Source organism: Protopterus annectens, chromosome 5.part1 (genome assembly GCF_019279795.1).
Source record: "Protopterus annectens isolate FY-2018-M chromosome 5.part1, PAN1.0, whole genome shotgun sequence".
Classification (NCBI taxonomy): Eukaryota; Metazoa; Chordata; order Ceratodontiformes; family Protopteridae; genus Protopterus; species Protopterus annectens.
Window position 1 is genome coordinate 578,899,913 of NC_056736.1, and position 24,773 is coordinate 578,924,685.

Genomic DNA, 24,773 nt, shown 5'->3' on the forward strand with positions numbered 1-24,773 from the left:
GGAATGGGAGGAGATCTAGGAGGTCTTAAGTTCTTAGCTCCTCTGAGAAACTGTCTCATGAGCTGGTGGGAAAAGATGGGAGGGTCTGTATTATAATGAGCAGAAATAGCAGAGGCATGTATCTTAATGGAAGAGAAAGAGAGACTCTTATGTAAGAGATCTGTCAAGTAAAGTAAAATTAAGGTAATGTTAGGAAGAAGAGGATCAGAATCCTGAGCCTGCATCCAGGAACAAAATCTTTTCCATTTTCCTGCATAAGATTTTCTAGTGCTAGGACGTCTGGCTTCTAAAATGACATCCATAACCTGCTTGGGTAGGAAAGAAGAAATCAAAGGCCCTGGATTAACCAAACCGCCAGGCTGAGAGTTCTGACATGAGAGTGTAGAACCTGACCCTGATGTTGGGACAGAAGTTTCGGAGACTGAGGTAAAACCCAAGGGGGCTCCAGACATAGGTTTTTTAGAGTTGGATACCAAAACTGCTGAGGCCAATTTGGAGCCAGCAAGATTATCATCTTGGGCTTGTCCTGTTTTATCTTCAATAAGACCCGTGGAAGAAGAGGAAGAGGCGGAAAGGCATATCCCGAGAGGTTCCTCCAACTGAATGACAGGGCATCCACTTTCCAAGCTTCTCTGTGGAAAGTCCTGGTGCAAAAATTCTGTAGTTGATGATTGAGATGGGATGCAAAGAGGTCTATGTGAGGACATCCCCAGACTGCTGTTATCATCCTGAATATTTTGGTGTCCAGCATCCACTCGTGTGGATCCGAAAGGTTTCTGCTCAGACTGTCTGCCAGGAAGTTTTGTTTCCCTGGTAGAAACTGAGCTTGAAGATCCAGATTGCAAGCTAGAGCTGTGTTCCATAGATCCATGGCTAGTCTGCAAAGGGGTAGGAATGAGATCCCCCTTGCTTGTTTATGTACCACATAACTGTGGTGTTGTCTGTCCGTATTAGTAGTTGTCCTGGTTGTAAAAGATTCCTGAAGGCCAAAAGAGCTTTCTGAACGGCTAACATTTCCTTTAAATTGATATGCAGGTGCTTCTGATCCTTTGTCCAAAGGCCCTGCAGACAGTTGCCCTGAAAATGGGCTCCCCAAGCATAATCCGAGGCGTCCTTGGTTAGAAACTGAGTGGCAGGAGGCAGACGGAAGGGTTTCCCTTTGTTTAGAGAACATGCCCTGGACCACCAAAGAAATTCCTTTTGAAGGCAATGAAGGACGGAGATCAGTATGTCTAAACTGTGGCAATGCTGAAACCATACACTTTTTAGGTACCATTGTATTTTCCTCATGTGTAGTCTTGCATATGGTACGAGAAGGATGCAGGAGGCCATGTAACCCAAAGCCTGCAGGAATTTCCTTGCAGATAGTTGAGTTAAAGTTGCCAAGGTTTTGAAAGTTGAAGCCAGCTGTAATTGTTTTTCGGATGTCAGAAATGCCATCTGGGTTGTGGTGTTTAGAAGAGCACCCAGAAAAGTTATCTGTTGTGATGGTGTCAAATTTGACTTTTTTATGTTTACAGAGAATCCCAGGAACTTGAGGAGGTTCTGTACAAATTCTAGATGCTGGAGTAAGACATCCTTACTGTCTGCCTGAATTAGACAATCGTCCAGATAAGGGTAAATTTGAATTCCCTTGAGTCTGCAGTAAGCTACTACTGGAGCCAGGCATTTGGTGAAGACCCTGGGCGCAGTAGACAATCCAAAGGGCAGCGCAGAGAATTGAAAGTGCCTCGATCCGGCCTTGAACCAGAGGTATTTTCTGCGATCCTGCCTGATGGGAATGTGTAAATATGCCTTCCTTTAAATCCAAAGTTACCATCCATGCAATCTTTGGACAGCATTGGAAGTAGCTGCTGTAGAGTAAGCATCTTGAATTTTGGAATCTCTAGAAAGGTGTTCAAGACCGACAGATCCAGAATGGGTCTCCATGAGTTTTGCTTCCTGGGGACTAGAAAGAGCCTTGAGTAAAAACCTTTTCCCATCTCTGAAAGGGGAACCAGTTCTATGGCATTCATAGCCAAAAGAGCTTCCACCTGGTTTAAGGCCTCCGTCCATTGATGTTTTGGAAGGTCTGGCCATCCGCTTGGCCTTGGCAAGGTATGAAAATGGAATTTGTAACCTCTTAAAACCACATCCAAAACCCACTTGTCTTGGGTTATTTGAGTCCAATTTTGATAAAAGAGAGAGTTTTCCTCCGAGAGGGGCTTCCAGGCAAGAAGTTCCTATAGCCCAACAGAGGGAGTCATTGAGTTTGTTTCCTTTGAGTTTGTGACCTGTCCTCTCCTCCCCTAGGGGTGGAAGCAGTCCACTGTCTTGGTCTATAAGAAGCTTGTGTTTGAGGCCTTCCTCTGGAGCATCTATATCTACCCCTCTGAGGCCTGTCTGAAGTGGGAAAGGACCAATTTTTTGAAGGCCAATTTCTGCTAAATCTAGGTGGCTGTACTTGTAAGAAATCTTTAACTGTTTGCATGGATTTCGCCTTATCCTCCATCTTTTTAATCACCTCTTCAGCTTTTGATCCAAACAAAACATTATGCTGAACAGGAGCATCCAATAATTTAGCCTTTACTTGTTCAGGCAAATTTTGTTCCTTTAGCCATGCATGCCTTCTAATGACTGTGCCGGAGGCAGCAGCCCTACAAGAAGCCTCCAAGGCATCAAATCCACAGTGCAAACCATGCTTCCCAACTTGTTCAGTGGCATGCAATAAGTCATGTAATTCCTTATCATCTGCACAGGCAGAAATGGAAGTAAGCTTTTGTTTTAAAACAGACAAGAGAAATTGCTGGTATTTCAGCATATGAAACTGACAGTTTAAAGCCCTAATGGACAAAGTAGCAAAAGTGTACACTTTTTTGCCCCATCTTTCTAAGGATCGAGAATCCTTTTCAGTAGGAATGGGATTTTTGGCAGAAGCGGCCTTAACTCCCTTAGGACCCTGAGAAATGGTTTCAGGGTCAGCAGAAGGGTTCTTGTATAAAAACTGGTGGGAATCAGGAACCCATCAGGCTTAACAGGAGCAGGAGGAAAAGAGTCAGGGGTTAAGTTAGCCTCCGAAAAGGCATCATCCACAATATCCAAAACAGGAGGAATAGCCAGGGGTCTATGTTGGGGAAGAAGAAGAAAATCCCTCAGTCTTTTCTTAGATTCCGAATACTCCTGTCCTTCCCAGTGGAAATGTTCCCTCATTTCATGCAAGGTTTCCCCAAAAGAGAAATTCTCAGGGGGAGAAGCTGAAGGAATGGATTCCTCAGCATCAGAATCCTCATAAGGAGGGAAAGAATATTCCTGGTCAGAAGAAGAAACTGAGGAAACAGAAGCCTGATCAGAGGAATCATAATAAACATCCTGCCTTGGCCTTTTATCTGGAGGGGGATGTGAACCCCTAATCATAGTAAGTAAATCCTCCGCTATCTTGAGTAACTGTTTCTGTGACTTGGGAGCCGGTTCAGAAGAGGCCTGTGTTGCAGTCTTTGATTTAGAAGGAGTCTTTGGCTTTGCCTTTATTAGAAGCTGAGTAGGCCTGAAAACCCCTTCGGATGCCGGTACCTGCACAGCGGCTCCAGACCCATCCGAAGGAGCATTGTCCGAAGGTCCTGCAATAGAAATATTTAAAGGCCTGGTTGGCTCCTCATGAGAGTCTGTTTCGGCCATCGGTTCTGAAATGGCTGACGACAGGGGCTGCAAAAGCGCCTCACTGACGACGGCCGAACCGGAAGCTGGCTCCGCTTGTGCACTATCATCAGATTTGGACCTCGGAGGCCTGTCTTTATCCTTGCGACGTTTGTGAACTCCGGTAGCCGGAACCGTATCCGATGACATTTTGCAGTTAAAGCGCCTACCGAAGTAATGAAAAGCAAAATCGTACCTTCACTTAATAGCACGTTGATTGAATCTAGCACAAAACCGACAACTAGCTACGTCGTGGTCAGGGCCTAAGCAAGGAATACAGTAAGAATGAAAATCCTTATGAGGTATTTGCTTCCCACATGAAATACAATTATTAACTTTTTCTGACATCGGAGTGGAGCAAGAAAAAAGTTTCCCCAACGGGGTACTTAGCTTTGAGTGGAGAAGAAAATCTTCGGACTGAAGTTTATCAGAAAAAATCATCAGGAGTCAGCCGACCGGCACTTGCGAACTGCTATCACTGCACGGCAAGAAAGACTGGAGAAGATGGCGTCGGCTGTCAGCTTTGTACTCCTGGCGCTCTGACGTCAGGGAGCATGGTTGAACAGCCGACGCCGGACCCAGACTTTGGGATTCTGGCCGACCGAGGGCTGCCTGCCTGCAGGGGAGAACCCTACAGTCATGACTGCAACAGTGAAACACGATGAATATCAATGGTGTCTCTTTAAAATGCAAGTCTGTAGGCCTGAATACACGCTCAGAAGCCAGTGCCTGCACAGCGGCTCCGGACCCATCTAAAGGTAGAGACATCCGCATGTTCCATAGTCGAAGAAGCATCAAGTGGCATACCGGACTCCAAATGGGTCTCAGTAGAGGCCTGCGAATCTGAAGTAGTGGGTATCAGGGGCTGCAAAAGCACCTCACTGAGTACCGGCAGACTGGTGACTAGCTTAACGGAAGAGTCATTGTCAGTTTTGGACCTATGCAGTCTGTCTCTGTCTTTATCCTTACATTTTTTCAGAAGATCGTAGTCGGATGTCTTAACGAAGCTGAGACAGAGTACGAAAGTAATTGGCTGCAAAGATAGCCCGACGACGAATAGTTCAGGGGTTGAACAAGGCACAAAACAGACAGCAAGGGACGTCGTTGTCTGGGCCTAAACACGGGATGCAGTACGAATGAAAATCTCTAGGAGATATTTGCTTTCCACAGGTAAGACAATTGTTAACTTTTACTGACACTGGTTGGAGCAAGAAAAATAAACCCCAATGGGGTACTTATCTTTTTTGAAGACTTCGGATCTGAAACTCGAAAACGAAAATTTCGGAGTCGGACGACCGGCACTTGTGAACTGCTTCTGCTTCGGGCACTGCAGGGCAAGAAAAACTGATGTAATGGCATCGGCTGCATGTTTTATACCCCTGACGACCTGACATGGAAGAGGAGACAGCATTCAACGCAGAAATCCGAAGACTCTGGTATTCAGGCCGGTTGAGGGCTACCTGCAGGCAGATAACCCAAATGTGATGACTGCAACAGTGAAACACGAAGAACATCAGCATTTCTGTCACAGAACCTACAGGAAAAAATGCCATTCTGAGGTTCTGGTGTGTGTGTGTGTTGACAGGGTGGGGGGACTAGACAACTGACTATTCTAATATTGGGTTTAAACTCCTGGGATAAAAGGGATAATTTCATTTTATGCACTGGATAACCCACACAAGTGGAAACAAATAATGGGGAAACCTTTGCAGTTGCTTCCTGTAAGTAATGTTGTGGACCTTCTATCCAAGACACTGAGACAGGGAAAAGCATTATTTCATGGAAATTTCCATGTGGCTCCACGACATTAAAATACTTTTCCACAATCCTTTCTCAATTTATCAAAAGGTTGGGAAGAATGACTTGCTTACTTACTAATGACACAAGTACTTGTATCACTATACAAGGCTCCCCTGGGTACACCTTTAAACTGCTTCCTATTATGGTGCAACTTCTTGTAATCTGAAATGCTAACAGATTCTTTTTTTTTTTTTTTTTTTTTAATTGTCAGTTCTTACTGCATCCATCATTGATTGGCCGAATCCTAGATCTCCTCCGCAAACATCTTTTCTAGCTTCCCTGACCCTTGTTTGACTTTGCCCTTCAGACTTAAGCCCTGCAAATTGTAAAAATCCTTTGTGGGTGTGTATGTCGGGGGGGGGGGGGCATCTGCAGACACAAGATCGAAGCATTCAAGTATGGCACAAAACTGACAGCTGTGGAAGGTTTTTTTGGAATGACCCATACAATGTTCCATCCACTTCCCAATATGCACTGCATCTGCAAACCCACCTATACTAACATCCCTGAAATCTACCAATCATTTCTAATCTTTGGCTGTAAAGACCCCCCCCCCCCCCCAAGGATAGGTGTGCTGTAAAACTGGTTCTCTATCACCCTCAGCCGACTCATCGGAGATCAAGTCTGTTAATCAAATTCAGCTTACCTGCATCACAAACAGGGCTCCATCCTTCTATACAGGGTCAAAAACAGGCAGAAGCTTCTGACATCCCTACCCCTTAGACTGCTGCTTCTTAATAACAGCACTCTATTTCATTATGGATGTTAGGAATTACTTCAAAGCATATTTCTTTAAGTAAAATGAACATAACTGACCTGCTATGTGCAGTGTGTGTGTGTGTTTGTGTGTGGGGGAGATATCACCCTACCCTATAACCCACACACAACCAAGCTAGAATAACAATTCAGGCCTTGGAATAGCCTGGCAGAGAAAGATGGGAGTAAGCTGTCAACACCAGCTCAACTATTTGGGAGAAGCTCTGCTTGGCTGATCTTTGCCACACAAGGAGAAGCTTGCACACCTCTGTCATACCCAGGACTGGGGATATGGACATGGAACTGCCAAGGCAGTTATGGTAGCCATCATAGTGCAGTCACAGACACACACGTGTGCAAGGTCCTGCAGTGACAGAGGTGCTCACATCAGCCTACAGGATAGTGGCTTCACACAGAAATTTCCTCATTGTACGATGCTGGGAAAGACACAAACCACCTCCACGGTCTGGTTGAGATTCCCACAATGCCACCTTCACAGTCTAGAACTCTCGTTCAGAAGGTTAAGGTTGTCAATGAGCTTCATCCTGTAGTCCTGACTTTGATGCCCTCAATTTTCACTTCCACTGCTCCTGTTCACCTTTCAAAAGGGGCACTTGTGTCCAGGAGGATTACTTGGACAACAAACAAAGCAGCCCCTCCACCAGAATCATACAATGTCACATCCGTAGCAGGAGTACTAATGGGCTTATGACTGACAGAGGTGAGATTTGGATGGTCAGCATGAATGGAAGGGAAAAAAAAAAGATACAGAAGAATAAAGTCACTTCTAATCATCTGGCTTTTGTGATCAAAGTAAATAATTTTGAATATCAAATATTCTGCCCAATAAAAATATATAGTATTACTGGAAACCTTATATGGAGATGACATCAGATCAGAAAAGACATGTTAAGCACATTATATCATTAAAACAGTATAATTATACATGCAAAAAACGTTGGTATTTACACAGCAAACAGATGGAAGAAAAATTGCAGAAATGTTTTGAATCATCCAGACCTGAAAATGTGATGGGCCAAGCTTTTTTATATGTTCTGGTAAAAGGTAGTGGCAAAAGGGCTGCTCACTGTAGGGCTGACACTGCCATACAGCAACGGGGAAATTGCTTAAACACAGATCAGCACAAAATAGATAAAAAGTAAGAGCAAGCTAATTTGTTGTAATGATGTAACAGACCCCACTTCAAGTAACACCTGCTGGTCCCATTTTACTAAAATAACCAATTATAAATCTGCTGACGTACTGTGCAGCTTAAAACTTACTGTTTGAAATGGTTTCTGTTGTTGAAAGCACTTCATCTTCACCATCTATATGCTTCTGGAAGCTCTCTAGCTTCATCCACTCTAACTGCAAATCTAGTCCCAGGCTAAGAACTTGCTGTTTAGCATCTATGTTAAAAAGAAAAAAAAAAAAAAAACATTTTTGAGATCTTATTTTCAAACTTCCAAGAATGTTGTAATAGGATAAGCAACACTTTAAAACACTTCCAGATTTAAAAACATTTGGTTAATCAACACCTCACTGAAGAGCAAGCAAAATGCTTTCAGAATAAACACTGATCACAGAAACTGACTCTGAAGTCTACATAACTTGACAACTATATCCTGTACAAGAAAACGGTATGTGGTTCTGTTTACCTGTGTTAGTGTCCAGGATTCATAAAAGACAATGCAGCAGTGCAGGCAGCCAGAACTTAGTGAAATACTATACCAATCAAATGGGGAACCAATTAGTAGTTTTTACCACAAAGTCATACATACACAAAAACTTGAACACGCTGTGCAGAATATCTCTAGCACATAGCCTGAACCTTAAAAGGTAGACGTTTTTGATAGTAAGGCAAGGGCTGCATAGTTCATCCAGTCTGACCTAAAAGTTTAACTCTATCCTTTTAATAACGGTCACATACATTTCTGAATTAATCTGCTATTTCTAATACTACCACCCGTTTATGAAGGCTGTCCAATTACCCACTGCCCTTTCCTAAAACTGTGACCTCCTGGTTTAACATTTTTTCTGAAACATGCAGATCTTGCTTAAGCATTAACAACAAAGGTGTTTGCAATGAGTTTACAGATTCTTTTGAGGACTCCATCTCATTTCCGCAATACCATATACACTTAAAACTCTTTTAATATCCCCTTTACAAATAATTCTGATACAACTTGCACAGCACTTTCAATGTCCTTCTCTGAAGAGTCTATACTATCTGCCATCAAGCTAATAAAACAGAGATCTAAGATCTACTTACAAAGAGTTCAAATGTAGGAATTAATCCTCATTTTCTGTTGGTAAAGTTTCATTCTGCACATCTCACTATTCCATCAGAATTTTGACGATTTCTTGGCTAACCCCAAGCAGGCTCATTTCCTCTTTTAGTGCTACTACATTCTCCCCATCCAACTACATATTCTTTCTGGACTTTGTTTCCCAGACGCACTGGTGAATTTAAGACATTAACCTTTGCATTATTCCATCAGTCTTGTCAAATTTCATCTCCGAGACACCGATCATGTTACAAAGGTATGCATCACCAGCAAAAAATAAAAAAATTCCTTCCAAGATTTATACAGGGTCACTTTTACAATATAAAGGTTTGCTTCTGCTACTGACTTCTCTGATTTCTGTTAACTCCATTTTCTATAACATCCTGCAAACTACTGCCTATCCAGTACATTACTCATCTTACCACCCAAGGAACCACTCTGATTCAGTCTTTCATGGGATAAGGTGATAAATGCCTTTTAAATACTAAGCAGGCTGAATACAAAGTACAGTTGCGTACACTTACCATAAATGTAGGTGTTAGAGTGCATTCACTGTTGCAGTCATTACATTTGGGTAATCCTGCTGGCAGGTTGCCCTCAGTCGGCCTGAATTCCAAAGTCCTGGGTCCTGCGTCAGCTGTTGTCGCCCCTTCCCTGACATCAAGGGTATAAAAGAAGCAGCAGACGCCATTTTCTTCAGTTTTTTTTGCCACAGATGTCAGGTGCCCCCTAAAAAGGTAGCCAAAATTTATATTTATATATATATATATATATATATATATATATATGCATATATATATATATATATATATATATATATATATATATATATATATATATATAGATATATATATATATATATATACATATATATATATATATATATATAAATAAAATACATGCACCAATATAAACTTTACCTTCATCTACAAGCAAATACACCACATAGGTTGTATAAATCACAGAAGGAAAGAGAAGTTCCAGCAGAAAAAAAGGGGGATGGCGGGTGGGTAACCTGGACTGCAACAGTGAATACACTCAAACATATACATTTATCTTAAGTGTACACAACTGTACTATGTTCTTCGTGTTTCACTGTTGCAGTCATTACATTTGTGCAGAGTCTCAAAGCTATGGTTGGGAGGCTGGAGCTAAACAGCATTAGGAGCGGCTATGAGGCCCTGCAGAAATGCAGTGGCAAAGCCTGCCCTGGATTTAGAGTAGAGTGGCAGATGATAGTGCTTTATAAAGGTGTGCACTGAACTCCAAGTAGCAGCCTCTAAAATGTCTTTGGTTGGTACTCCCCTGAGAAAGGCTGCTGAAGTGGCTGCAGCTCTGGTTGAATGTGGCCAAATGCCCATAGGCACTGGCTTGCCATGTTGAAAATAGCAGAAACGAATGCAGTGGCCTATCCACTTTGAAATAGTCTGCTTTGAGATGGCGTTTCCTTGTGATCCTGCCACATATGCCACTAGTAATTGCTCTGTCTTCCTGAAAACTTTGGTTCTGTCCTAGTAGAATCTAAGCTGTCTGTGTACATCCAAGGAATGCAGAATTCTCTCCCCCTTGTTCTCCGGATTTGGATAAAAAGTTGTCAGATGAATAGTTTGGTTAACAGCCACACTGGACACCACTTTAGGCATAAATGTCGGGTTTGTCCTCAGAGAAACCCTGTCTGGATAAAACATGATAAAAGGTTCCACAGCCATGAGTGCCTGTAGCTCTGAAACTCGTCCTGCAGAAGTTATTGCTAGGAGCAGCGCTTTTTTCCAAGATAAAAACTTTATATCAGCAGTAGCAGTTGGTTCAAAAGGAGGCAGGGTGAGTTTTTCCAAGACATAGCTGAGGTTCCATGCAGGTATTGGTGATCTCCTTGGAGGCCTTAAATTTGTGGCTCCTCTGAGGTACTGCTTTAATAAAGGATGAGAAAAGATTGGTGGCTCTGTATTGTAATGAGCCGAAATGGCAGAGGCATGAATTTTAATTGATGAAAAAGATAGGCCTTTGTCCAGCATCTCAGTTAAGTATTGCAAAATCTGTTAGAGCTGCATCAGTTCCTTGTGCCTGGTTCCAAGCACAGACTCTCTTCCATTTTCCAGCATAAGATTTTCTAGTACTAGGCCTTCTGGCTTCCAAAATGCCATCCATCACAGCTTTACTGAGAAGTGTGTTTTGTATGATTACATTATCCGCCATGCTGCCAGGTTTAAAGTCCTGAGATGGCTGTGCAGGATCTGATTGTTTTTGCTGGGACAGCAGATTGGGTATTTGAGGTAAGGTCCGAGCTGGGCATTGAGACAAGGTCCTTAGGATTGGATACCAGTACTGACGGGGCCAGTCTGGGGCAATCAGCATCATCTTTGGCTTCTCATGTCTGAACTTTCGGAGTAACTTGGGGAGGGACTGGCAGTGGAGGAAAGGCATATACTGATAGGTTTTTCCAGCTGAAGGATAGGGCGTCCATTTTCCATGCTTGTGTGTGATAAGTCCTTGTGCAGAATCTTTTTAGTTGGTAGTTGTAAGGGGAGGCAAACAGATCTATGTCCGGGCATCCCCATTTCCTTGTTATCATGCTGAAGGCTTGTGGATCCAGCTGCCACTCGTGGGGATCCATGAGGTTTCTGCTTAGTTCGTCTGCCAGAGTATTTTCCTTTCCTGGCAGGAATTGTGCCTGCAGATGTACTTGGAAAGTCAATGCTGTGTCCCACAAAGTCATGGCTAGTCTGCAAAGGGGGTAAGAATGTATGCCCCCCTGCTTGTTTATATACCACATGACCATGGTGTTGTCTGTCTATCAGTACTTGTCCCGTATGAAGTAAGTCCTTGAAGGCTGTCAGGGTATTTTGAACAGCTAGCATCTCTTTTTGATTGATATGTAGCTGCATTTGGTTTGAGGACCATGTGCCCTGAATGCATCTTCCTGCCATGTGGGCCCCCCAGGCATAATCTGATGCATCCGTCGTTAGTGTCTGCCTAACTGGGGGTAATGTGAATGGCTGTCCCTTGTACTGGTGACAAGCCTTCATTCACCATCGAAACTCCTGTTGCAGGCAGGGAATGAGAGTAATCATTGTCTCCAGGCTGTGGCAATGTTGAGTCCAAACACTTTTTAGGTACCATTGAAGTTTCCTCATATGCAGTCTTGCATATGGAATTAGGATGCAGGATGCCATGAAGTCCAAAGCCTGCAGAATTTTTCTTGCAGATAACTGGAACTTTGTTGCCAACATTTTGCAATAGGTAGTCAGTTGCCTTTGTTTGTCTGGCGTGAGATAAGCCATCTGGGCAGTTGTATTTAAGCTTGCACCCAGGAATGTTCTCTCTTGAGAGGGTACTAGTTTTGATTTCTTTTCGTTGACTGTGTACCCTAGGCATGTTAGAAGTCTTTTCACAAACGCCAGATGCTGAAGAAGAATGTCCTTGTTCTCTGCTTTAATTAGACAGTCGTCCAAGTAAGGATATATTTGTATTCCTCTGTCTGCAGAATGCAATTACTGGTGCCAGGCACTTTGTAAAGACCCTGGGCACACAGTAGATAAGCCAAAGGGCAGTGCAGAGAATAGGTAATGCATTGAGCCAGCCTTGAATCTGAGGTGTCTTCTGCATGATTGTCTGATTGGGACATGCAGGTATGCCTCTTTTAGGTCTAAAGGCACAAGCCAAGTGTTCTTGCCCAGCATGGGCAGAAGCTGCTGCAAATTCAACATCTTGAATTTTGGTATATCCAGCAATGTGTTCAGAATAGACAGGTCCAGTATTGGTTTCCAGGCCTTGTCCTTTCTGGGTACCAAGAACAGTCGAGTAAAATCCTTGTCCCTGCTCTTGCTCTGGTACTTGTTGAATGGCCCCCATGTCCATGAGGGATGAGACTTGTTTTTGTGCCTCTGCCCATTGATTTTTTGGCAGATCTGGCCAGCCGTTTGCCTTTGGCAGGGTATGGAAATGGAACTTGTAGCCTTGTGACACGATATTTAGAACCCACTTGTCCTGGGTTATAATGTGCCAATTTTGAGAAAAAAGTGCTAATTTTCCCCCTAAGGGTGCTGCCAGGAGATAAGTCATTGGGACGGTTTCCTGTAAGGATGTGATTTGTCTTCTCCAACTTTGGAGGTAGAAGCACCCCAGTGCTTTGACCTGTATGAACCTTGCGCCTGGGATCTGCCTCTAGGGTGTCTGGATCTGCCCCTTTGAGGTCTGTCTGACACAGGAAAGGACCAATTCTTTGTAAGCCAGTGTCTACTAAACCTAGGTGGCTGTACTTGTAAAAAAATCTTTGACAGTTTGCATAGATTTAGCTTTGTCCTCCATTTTCTTTAACACCTCTTCTGCCTTAACTCATTCACTACGGAGCTGCGCAGAAAAAGCTGCCTGCTTAATTCCACCATAGGAACAACAGTGCAGCCTGAGTTCATTTTCAGAAAATCCATTTGTAATACCATACAGAAAACAAATGTTCATAAATCTAACTATAAGAGCTAGACTAAAAATGTAAACACGAAAGTTGCTCAGCAGACACTGACCTTTCCAACAGTGTAAATACTGACAGTGCATATCAAAGTCAATATGAAATATTTGGCAAGGATTGTTGATATTGTGCATATTTTTTACCTTTTTGGAAAAGCAAAGCACAATATCTTGGTCAATGTACCAAGCAGACCAATACAATTTGAATTGAATTTGTTAGTATGAATGTCAGCTTTAAAAAGATACCTTAACCATTACTGTGGGATGCTCCTTTCTTGACATATTCACAGAAATATGATTAATATATTATTTCTCATAATTGATAAAGTGTAATATCTCATCACCTGTAACAGACAGATCCTACATATTAGTGTAGAAGCTGTGCATCTGAATGTCCGCTTCAAAATGATGTATCACTTGTGTGATCACCATGCTCCCTTGTAAAGATATGGGCATAATAATGAGAAGTATTGTAAATGTATAATTTTCATAATCGTACAAGACTAAACAAACTGTGATATCTGTACATGTGTAAAGTGCACAGACACAGTTTTTTTCCCATGTTGTAAGGAGTATCGCTGTCTTCAAAATGAGGTATTACTTGGCACACTGACATGCTCCCTTGCAAAGTTATTTACCAAAATATGAAAAAAAATCAATTTCCATAACCCAAGTCTGAAACAAACTTTGATATCTGCACGTGTGTAAAATATACAGGCTCAATTCTTTTACCATGCTGGAACCAGCAATACTGTCTTCAAAATGGGGTATTACTTGGCACACTGACATGCTCCCTTGCAAAGTTATTTACCAAAATATGAAAAAAATCATAATTTCTATAACCCGAGTCCTAAAAAAACTGATATATGTACATGTGTACAGCATTCAGAAGTAGTTGTTTTACCATGTAGACACATATGATTGTAAATATACACATTCTTGGTATAGCTAACATACTGCTGAATGGGTACATGTAAAAAGAAAAAGCAAGGTAAGGACCACCACTCCACTAATGAACCCAGGACAGGCATGGGACTTCAGTTGCAGGCAAGGCCATCTGATTTGTCTGATAGCTGTCCTAGCTACCCACTCAGACAGCTGATACCACTGCAGTCTCACGACCTCCTTTAGTGTCAGCAGTCTGCCTTACCTATACCTTTTCTCTTTACATGTGTCCATTCAGCAATGGACTTAAGGGATCAAATTCTGTATTAGTAAGCCCTTCCTGTCATATAAATTTTATACATACCTGATCTTCTTCTTTCGGCTTTTTCCCGGTTAGGGGTCGCCACAGCGGATCACCTGTCCACTCATGATTGGCAGTGGAGTTTTACAGTGTCGAGTTGTCAGCCCGGCACCCAACCTTCCACAGAAGGCGCGCACACACACACACACACACACACACACACACACACACACACACACACACACACACCTAGGGCCAATTTAGAGTGTCCAATCCACCTGCAGCATGTCTTTGGGATGTAGGAGGAAACCAGAGCACCCGGAGGAAACCCACGCAACCACAGGGAGGACATGCAGACTCCGCACAGAAGGCACCCCAGCCAAGGATCAAACCGGAGAACCTCTTGCTGTGAGGTGACAATGCTAAGCAGAATAAAAAAAGAAGTATTGCAGGATGGTTACTGACATATTAGATTGTACGTGATAGAAACAGTTGTTCTTTCTCAGCATCTACACCTGCTCCTTAACACAGTTATTTGCCAAACTCAGAAAAATATATTCTACACAACACATTTCATAATAGAGTTTTACTTACCATACTGATCCCTACTTGGTCATGGTTGTCTTCCATTCTTCTCACAAGCTGCATGTTACCAATCCTGCATAGCTCTCCTCACGCCATTGTGGAGGTCAGTCAAAAACAACACAATGCCCTCCTCAGTTAGGTAAACACCATCCCTTCTGAACAGTTGAACATCTTCTGCAGGGATGCTGTCATGACAGATTGTAGATACACCGACCATGTGCATCAAGCCATGCATGAACCCATTCTGTAAATGTCTGGCCTTGTGAGCTGCCCGATGACTATTTGCTGTTTTCCATATCTGTCGAGGAATTATGTCAAACCACACAAAATGACAACGTGGCCACCACGACTGCAGGTGTTCAAAAATTGCTCTACCTGATAACACCTTCTGAGTGGTTGACTGATGACATCATTCCCTCCAATGTGCAGCACAAGGATGTCGGGCTCAGGGTAGATGGAACATTTCTCTTCCAACCACTGCAGTACTCCGCTCCAATGCATACCTGTTCTTGCAATCCAGTATACCTTCACACTGGCTGTGGGGAAGCTCAAGTTGTACTGGTTTTCAGTTATGGAGGCATGGCTGGCAGCCCAGTGAATGTAGGAATGGCCACATACCCACACTATCACTTGTCGTTCTCCTGCTCGTGAAGCCATGTCAGTGTCAGAAGGTGGGCAAGCCTGCACAGGAAAGAAAATGCAAGCAGATTACTACTGATGTTAGACAGATCGATTGGTAGAGTACACATATATGTATATCATAATGCATTACCTGGTTAGACCATCCAAATCTTCACTCCTATCCACAGGGGCATTATTCTTTTCATAAGGTACATTAATGGTGATGATGCTGCAGAGGTACACATACACACAGGTCTTGCATTAGCGTGTTCTAATACATGTTAGTGTGGAATGCAGAGGCATTCATTATCATTCAGTAGAAATACTATAACACTATAAGTCAAAATAGTATAACACTTGGATGTTACTGAGCCCTTTCTCCTACCACCTAATTTCCACCCATGACCGGTATGCACAAGCACTTCCATGGTACAAAAATGAATTATTTCCCCTACCAACATCTTCATTACTACACGTTATACACATCTCTAAATGAAACATTCACCCAAATGATCACTTCAGGAAAATGTTGAGATACACAACCACCAAAAGTATAGATATATATATATATATATCTATATATATATATATATATATATATATATATATATATATATATATATATATATATATATATATATATATATATATATGGCTCTACCTGATAACACCGACACACCAAAACACAGACAACGAAATAACCGACACGAAAAAAACGAAAAAAAAAGTTCAAAAACACGAAACTTCACATGCCCGACAAACCAAAATCCCAACAATAAACAAAACAAATACCTTTCCCGAAAAACACACACAACACAAGCACACCAAAAACCTTACAAACCTACACTAAACCTTACATACACAACTATCTATGCACTAACCTTAACCCAAACCTTAACCCTAAGGTCCGTCACTAACGCACACTTATCTTACCCGCACCCTAACCCCAAAACTCACTTAACCCGCCCCTAAACCTTAACTGCATCACTATTGCACACTTACCTGACCCGCACCCTACCCAAACGTCCGTCTATATCACACACTTACCTTACCCACACCCAGACCCTAACGTCCGTCCCTATCGCACACTTACCTTAACATGATGTTCTCAGCATCGGGATTCTCAACTGTCAGTCTTCTCCGTTGTCGATCTTCCGGTGTCGGTGTTCTCGTTGTTGGCGATCTGCAATTTCAGCGTTTTCAGGTAGACCCATAGATATATATATATATATGCGTTTGACCACTATATATATATATATATATATATATATATATATATATATATATGTGCAAGTACATTATGTACATACATATATCCATATACACATGCCTTTTATATACATATATATATATATATAATAGATTGTATACATAGATATACATATACACAGCAAGAAAAAAATCAGGGGTTTAGGAGGGTAGGCAGTTGATGAAGAATGAGGGGGGTTGCTTGCAATGACTCCAAGCAGAGAAATAACACAACCTGGCTTTTGCATTCATCAAAGTGATAACGATTTCTACTTATGTGAATAACAGTGACAGCAGCTGAACCTTTTCCCAGAAAAGTGATAATGACTAACCACTATATTGTAACTGCACGTATTGCTAATGTGATAATGACCTTCCTTTCATTACTGCAAAGGTATGCATGCTGACACACAGGTGATAATTGCTGCACATAACCTGTTGAGTAGGCATTCATTATATTACATTGTGCAGCTGTTATGTAACACAGATAGGAGAAGACCAGAGTCATTCAGTCAAACAGTATAACACTTAGAAATTACTGAGCCCTTCCACACATGACCCACAGAGCCAGGAATTTTGCCAAAAATATATGATTGCTCCATGCTAGTACTTTTGTGCCAGTAATAACATTTATGTCACTGAGACAAACACTGAGTATAATCATAAACAGAAATGACAAAGTCAGAAATATTTAAATTACCTGCTGATCCAAAAGTAGTAAATCATTTTATCTTGCCCAATCATCCCTTGAGTTAGAATAAGACACAGCAGTGAAAAAGGCAGCAATATTGACCAAAATATTTGGGTGAGCTATGCCAAAAATCAATAATATAATATATCTCACTCAGCCTTTCATCCCACCCAAACATGTTGTGGCAGTCTGACCATGTATGCAGAAGCACTTCCTTGATATTCAATGAATTATTTCACCAAGCAACATCTTCATTAGTATGTCCAGGTAGACACATGCACCAGAATCAAACACTCACCCAATTGATCCCTTCAGTAAAATGTTGAGGTATGCATAATCACCAAAATGAAACATTTACCCAAACTCCCCTTCAGTAGTATTTCCTAGTATGTGCAATCACCAAAATGAAGCACACCCAAGTGACCCCTTCAATAAATTTCTTGATGTATGCACACGCACCTGAATGAAATATTTCCCCAAACTACCCTTCAGTAACATTCCCCAGCATTACTCAGTAGAGAAGACTGTTTCAGTTTATATTATTCAGGAGAACCAGTGCCCTTTCCTCACTAGAAGAAAGTCTACTTGAGCTGCATGTTATCCACTTTTGTATGTGATTTTGTGACTGTCTTTCTGAACCATGTGTTGCCTACCATCAAGTCATTTACCAGACAAAAGTCTAGAATGGGCTATCCTTTATTTCTGTTGTCCCATCCATGTGTACCCAGGGAGTCCTCCTATCCTGCTCTGCCTCTCCAGATATGTACATTCAGGTCATGGATTGCAGTCAACAATTCTGCCAACGCCAATTCCTGTTCTGCTTGTGTAGTAGGTCTTACAACTGCTGTCTGAATGTAATGTCTTCCCCTCTATCACAACCCTGCTGTGGGGTATAGGCTGATTATGAATACTGCTCTGTCATTACACTGGAGTCTGCCATAAATATGTCACTACTTCTGATGACATCCCTCACTGCATTCTGAAGCCTCTCCCTCATCGCATTTCCCACACCATTTCTAGCCTGTCCTCCTGAATAGCAAACCTGGAATCCAACACTATGTATAATTAAACTATCTATTTTTATCTTCTTTTTGGTAACATGCTGCTGCTGATGATGATGATGGTAAAGGTTTCTGAAGAGAGATGAGGAAAAAAGTGGAGGAAAATGCAGATACTGCAATTTGACTTCATTCATAATTATCATAATATAATTTATGTTTAGTGTGGTAATTTTCTACCTGTTTTATTATCTTGTTAGGCACTAAGTGAAGTTAAGTTCTTTGTCCCTTTACATAAAAGTGGGGGTTTCCTGAAGGACTGCACACATTGGGCTTGCTAAACATGTATTGGCAGATTCTTGCTCCCAGCTTTGCATGAAAGCCATTGCTCCTTGATCGAGTCATATTTATTTACTTGTTGTACATAGTTAAGACTAGCATATTTAATGTGAAGTTCTTAATAAGTAATAACAAATCTGCCTCCTTTAGACTCTTCCCCCACAGCTGAAACCATGCAATTCTGTCTGAAAGCAATGGAGTTGATGGATCTATTTCAACAAGTCCATTACAACTCCAGTATACTCACTACTCCCTCAGATATAAAACTTTTAGCAGTAAAGTCAGAATGTATGTACCTGAAGATTTACTATGAACCTCTTGCTTTGAAACCATGAAGCTCTGATCTCTCATTTTGACAGCAATGACCCCCCTCCCTCTAGACATTGGCATTTCTTCCAATACTACAGGAATGCATCTTATATACTACTCTCTTGTAAGGAATCATTAATAATTACTATATTAAAACCAGGCAAAGACCCATTCAATTATTGGCCAATATAACCAGTATGCTTGCTAAATGTAGATCTGAAAATGTATACTGTATATGTAGTCAGGTACATAATATAGTATAATATACCAACCATTTTTAATCAGAAAAAATAATAATCTGAAAAGGCACACAGCTTGACCTTTCATATGTTTTTTTTTAACCTGCAAAGGATGTACATTACTGGCATGCAAATACAAAATGCAAAAAGCTGATTTATAAACATCTATATGCCAGACCATTTTAACATAATTTCAAGTATTTAAACACTCCATATGCCTTACTGACTCTTAATCACTTCTTTGTAACAGAAGTTTGAACTGGAAGCCAAAACAAGTATTTAGGAAACAGACACCGACTCATTGCTTATCCCATCAATGTCAAATGTAGTAAGAAAGTTCTTGTCAAAACTGTTAACCACCAGTTAGTAAAACCTCAAATAATACAGAATGCAATTAGTAATATAATTTTAAATAAACTAATGTTCCATCAGACCTAGCAATATTTTTTATAAATAGAAAGATGGAAGAGCAAGTAATTTGTGGAAACTTCAAAATATACTAACCATAGGACAGTATCTAATTCATTCAAGTTAATTGTAAATAAAAAAAGTGTTTTCCTATTTTTCTTTCTATCCTCATACACACACACTCTCCATGCATCCCTTTACCATTCGCTCTCTCATACATACAAGCAGGCACCTTTACGTTTCATACACACAGTCTTCATTCATTCCTTTACCGTTCGCTCTCTCATATACACACACACACACACACACACACACACACACACACACACACACACACACACAGGCCACCACTGTCCTATTTAGACTTTTGTGGCCACAGCTTAGCATTGTCTATTTTCCCATCCCAGCCTTATTACCTCAACATTCTGGCCCTTATTCTTGATGCAATGGTTTTCTAAGCCGGTGTTTTCAGCCATGGTTGTAGCTGAGAGGAAGGGGATCACATCACATAGTTGCTCAGTTCGCTCCTGCTGCTTCCATCGCCTATATATGGCTCCGTCCTCAATGATTCCTCTGTCAGAAGGAGGCAGACGAACAAGGGACTTCAAACTTTTTTTTAATCCGAAAGATTATTGCCCCACAGTCCTGCTACTTTTGGAATCCCTTTATTCAGCCTTAGTCACATAAACTTTAGTTCAAGTAGCTAGTGTCCATTAAAACTGTGTATAGTCATAAACAAACAGGAGGGAGGCAATGATTGGGTAAGTGCTAGTGGGCAGGGCATAGTATGATAAAGAGATTAAGTGAGCAGGCTGCTACGTTTATGTACTACTAGGCTGAATGCTGGGATTTACCTGCCTGTATACCAGTTATTGTTATTATTAAAAATTTTAAAGAATAAAGAATGTGAATGTCCTAGCAATGGTGCTGCATAGTTTTTCAACTTCTAAATATACGAATCAAAAGTGCGTTCCATTGGACTGGGGATGACGGAGCAAAGAAAGTGTCTTGTAAGCTGATACTTAAAGCAATGGTAGGCAACCAAAACTCATTTTAGAACTAAGTTAGAGTAAATACAACAAATGTTGCTATTTCTGTAAGGATGGATGTTCATACGTAATGTTGTATATTATTCTGCAGTAATAATGGCTGTGAAAAGGGAGGCAGTTTCAGTTTCTTGTTTACACTAAATCGGCTTGCTGTTGAGACACAAATACAGGTGCGTTGCAAGTCGATTTTCTAATTAAAGTCAAATATGAAGACCTTGCAACTCCATGTTGAAACTTAAGTTGACAAGGTAACTGACAAAGTTCAGTTACATTTTCAACTTAATTTTCAACATTGGAGATAAAATATGCATGCAAAGTTACTTGCGCTGGCAGAAGGCACTTAGGTGTAACAGCATGTAATTACTACCATCTCAGAGCGTGCTTGGTGTTAACCACAGAGGCGCCATGAGACGATAGTCGGGGTTAATGAGAACACCAAATAAAGTATCATGCTGTAAAGATGCACCTAATAATTTAACTTTCACATGATCAAGCAGATTTTGTTCCTTTAACCAAGCATGCCTCCTAATTACAGAACCCGTAAATGCGGCCCTTCAGCAGGCCTCCAAAGAATCAAAACCATATTGCAAAGTATGCTTTCCAATTTGTTCAGCTGCATGCAAGAAATAGTGCATTTCCTTGTTTTCTGCACATTCAGAGTTTAACAACATTTTCTGTTTAAGCAATGCCATGACATGTTGCTGATATTTGAGCATATGAAACTGACAGTTTAAGGCCCTTATAGCCAAGGTAGCAGATGTGTAAACTTTTTTTCCCATCTATCCAGTGCCCTAGAATCTCTGTCAGAGGGGGTAGGGTTTTTTGCAGCCGAAGCCTTAACTCCTTTGGGACCCTGTGAAATAGTCTCTGGGTCTGCAGCACGGGTTTTAAAATGAATTTATGAGTGTCAGGAACCCTGTAATATCTATCAGGCTTAACAGGAGCTGGAGGTAAGGAGTCAGGGGTAAGACTACACTCCGAAAACACAATCTACAATGTCTAACACATGTGGAATGGCTAGAGGGCTGTGTTGAGATAGTAAAAGGAAATCTCTGAGCCTTTTTTTAGATTCTGAAAAATTTTGGCTCTCCCAGTGGAAATGCTCCCTTATGGTATGCAAGGTTTCTTGAAAAGAATAGTCCTCTGGAGGAGAAGCTGAAGGTATAGATTCTTAGGCATCAGAATCCTCATAGGGGGGATGAGAATATTCCTGGTCAGAAGAGGAATCAGAAGAAATAGAAACTTGATCTGAAGATTCATAGTCAGTCTCTTGCCTAGGCCTCTTATCAGGAGGGGGATGGGAACCCCTGATCAAGGTAATCAAGTCTTCGGCCATTTTGAGCATCTGTTTTTTGGGCATAGAGGCCTGTCCACGTGGCTCTTGAGTTTGTTTCTTTCCTTTAGGTGCTTTAGTCTTGGCCTGTGAAGCTGAAGTCGGTTTAATGTAAAGATGTTTAGGTCTGAATACACCCTCACAAGCCAGTGTCTGCTCAGCAGCTCCGGACCTATCTGAGGGAATAGTATCCGAGGCTCCAATACCTTGAGTTTCCATCAGCATGACCGACTCCACGTGGGAGTCGGTAGCGGCCTGCGACTCTAAAGTAGCGGGCGTCACGGGATGCGAAGGCGCCTCACTGAGAACCAGCGACTGGCTTAGAAGCTTCGTCGGTTTTGGGCCTCGGTTGTTTATCTTTGTCCTTTTCTTTGTGTTTTTTGTGAACTCCTGTTCTCGGGATGGCTATCCGACGACATTTCTGGATAATTAAACCGGCGTCCAAAATAGTGTAAAGCAAAACCATACTGACGCTTAATAGTGCGTTGATTAAATCTAGCACAAAAATGACAACCTGAAACGTTGTGATCAGGGCCTAGGCAAGGAATACAGTAAGAATGAAAGTCCTATGAGCTATTTGCTTTCCACAAGAAATACAATTATTTACTTTTTCTGACATCGGTCTGCAGCAAGAAAAAAAGTTTCCCCAATGGGGTACTTAGCTTTATAGAAGACTTCGGATTTGAAATTTTAACACAAAAATCTGAGGAGTCAGCCAAATGGCACTTGCGAACTGCTTCTGCTTCGGGCACCGAGCGGCAATAAAGACTGAAGAAAATGGCGTTGGCTGCATCTTTTACACCCCTGGCGTACTGACGTCAGGGAAGAGGCGACAGCAACCGACACCGGACCAAGACTTTGGAATTCAGGCCAACTGAGGGTAGCCTGCCAGCAGGATAACCCAAGAGTAATGACTGAAGCACGATGAACATCTGGTATGTTCTCCCACTAGAGGGGACAACATAATGCATTTAGTCACCACAAATATGGGCGCCCATTGTACCACACCCATTAACACTCCCTCTCTGGTCAGATCAGACCACAAACTGATAACCCTGGACATCCTCACCCCTCCACCTCCGCTAGTCAAAGAAACCCATCGTAAAAAACCTTTTCCAAAGCAAACTTCAAACTACTTGTGTCAGAAGTAGAAAGCTTCACTATTCCCTTGCAGAAGGATAATATCCAGGATGCAGAATCCTACACCAGGGCACTTCATATACATCTTAAGGACAGCATGGACCGTGCTATCCCAAATAAAACCAAGACTCCTTCCTGAAGCAAGAAGAAACCAGTATGGTACACCCCGGCCATAAGCAAACTATACAATAAAAGGAGGAGACTTGTACAAAAAAAAGGCCAAATCTCAAGTAGAAAAATCATTCCTGATCAGCATTAGTTAAGAAATTGAGGGCCCTCATCAAGTCAACTAAAGCCAATTTTGAAAAGAAAGTTGCCAAGGATAACCATAAGGCCTTCTATGGTTACGTCAAAAACCTAAACTGCAAAGCTCAGGTCTGTTCTGAACTAGTACAAAATGGAACAAAATACACTGATCCCAATGACAGTGCCAAAATCTTGCCTGACCGGTTCAGAGCAAATTTCTACCCCCCCCCCCCCACTCACCACCTGCAGGGCCTATTACTATTCCAGGGAATTGTGTAACTCCAATTATTACCGATACGTTGGTTAATAACGCTCTATCTAAAGTTAAAAACACTGCCTCCATGGGACAAGATGGTGTCCCGGCCTGTCTCATACGCGAGCTCCAAAATGAATTAACACCGCATCTGAATACCCTGTTCAGTCTCAGCCTCTCGACAGGGTATGTGCCCATAGAATGGCGCACAGCATCGGTGGTTCCGCTGCACAAGGGTGGGCCCAAAACGGACCCTGGGAACTACCGACCAATAAGCCTGACCCGTCTGATCTGCAAAGCAATCGAGCAAATCATTATGGAACTCATAAATGGGGAGATTGGGAACCTCCAAACACTTGACCCCACACAGTTCGCCTTCGTCAAGGGCAGATCATGCCTCCTGAACCTGGTGGACTTCTTTGAGACAGTTACACAGGCTATAGATAACATAAAGGAGGTACACACGGCTTACCTTGACCTTGCTAAAGCATTTGACACCATTCCCCATTTGGGTATTATTGATAAACTCACCAACCTGGGCATAAACCCTTAGGTCACAAGATGGATCGCAAACTGGCTCTCAGACAGATCCCACAAAGTAAGAGTAGCAGGATCTATGTCCGAATCCAGACAAGTAACGAGCGGTGTGCCTCAGGGCTCTGTCCTGGGGCCCCTCCTGTTTGGCATATACTTCTCAGAAGTACATGCAAGCACTGAAGGGCTGTGGCTGACCAAGTTTGCGGACAACTGCAAACTGGGTGCTATAATAGAGTCTCCGGCCGACATGGATATCCTCCAGAAAGGCCTAAATGAGACTGATACATGGTGTCAAAGCCATGGTCTCAAGCTAAATGCTAAAAAAATGTGTAGTAATCCACTTGGGAAAAAACGGAGTACCCGCGAACTACCACATAGGAGGTAACCCCCAGAAATTTGAAGAAATAATAAGGGATCTGGGGACCCAAGTAGATAGCTTTACTTTGATAACCATCTTGACAAGGTGGTTAGAAAATCATTCTATGTGACCCATCTGATCATGGAAGTGTTAGCACGAAAATCTAAGGATGTAGTGGTGCCCCTCTACTCTTCCCTTATCAGACCCATTATTGAGTACAATACACCAATTGGAATGTCCATGACCAGACTAG

At 42.0% G+C, this 24,773-nt stretch overlaps 1 protein-coding gene across 1 annotated transcript in view; it reads right to left on the reverse strand.

The window, feature by feature from the left end:
• Positions 1-24,773, reverse strand: part of MPHOSPH8 (M-phase phosphoprotein 8) — a gene marked incomplete at its 3' end in the record, with an annotated part of 1,147,086 nt that overhangs the window by 884,867 nt on the left and 237,446 nt on the right. The window contains 1 exon segment of the mRNA XM_044072830.1: positions 7,512-7,637. Within this exon segment, the coding sequence (XP_043928765.1) occupies positions 7,512-7,637 (126 nt within the window).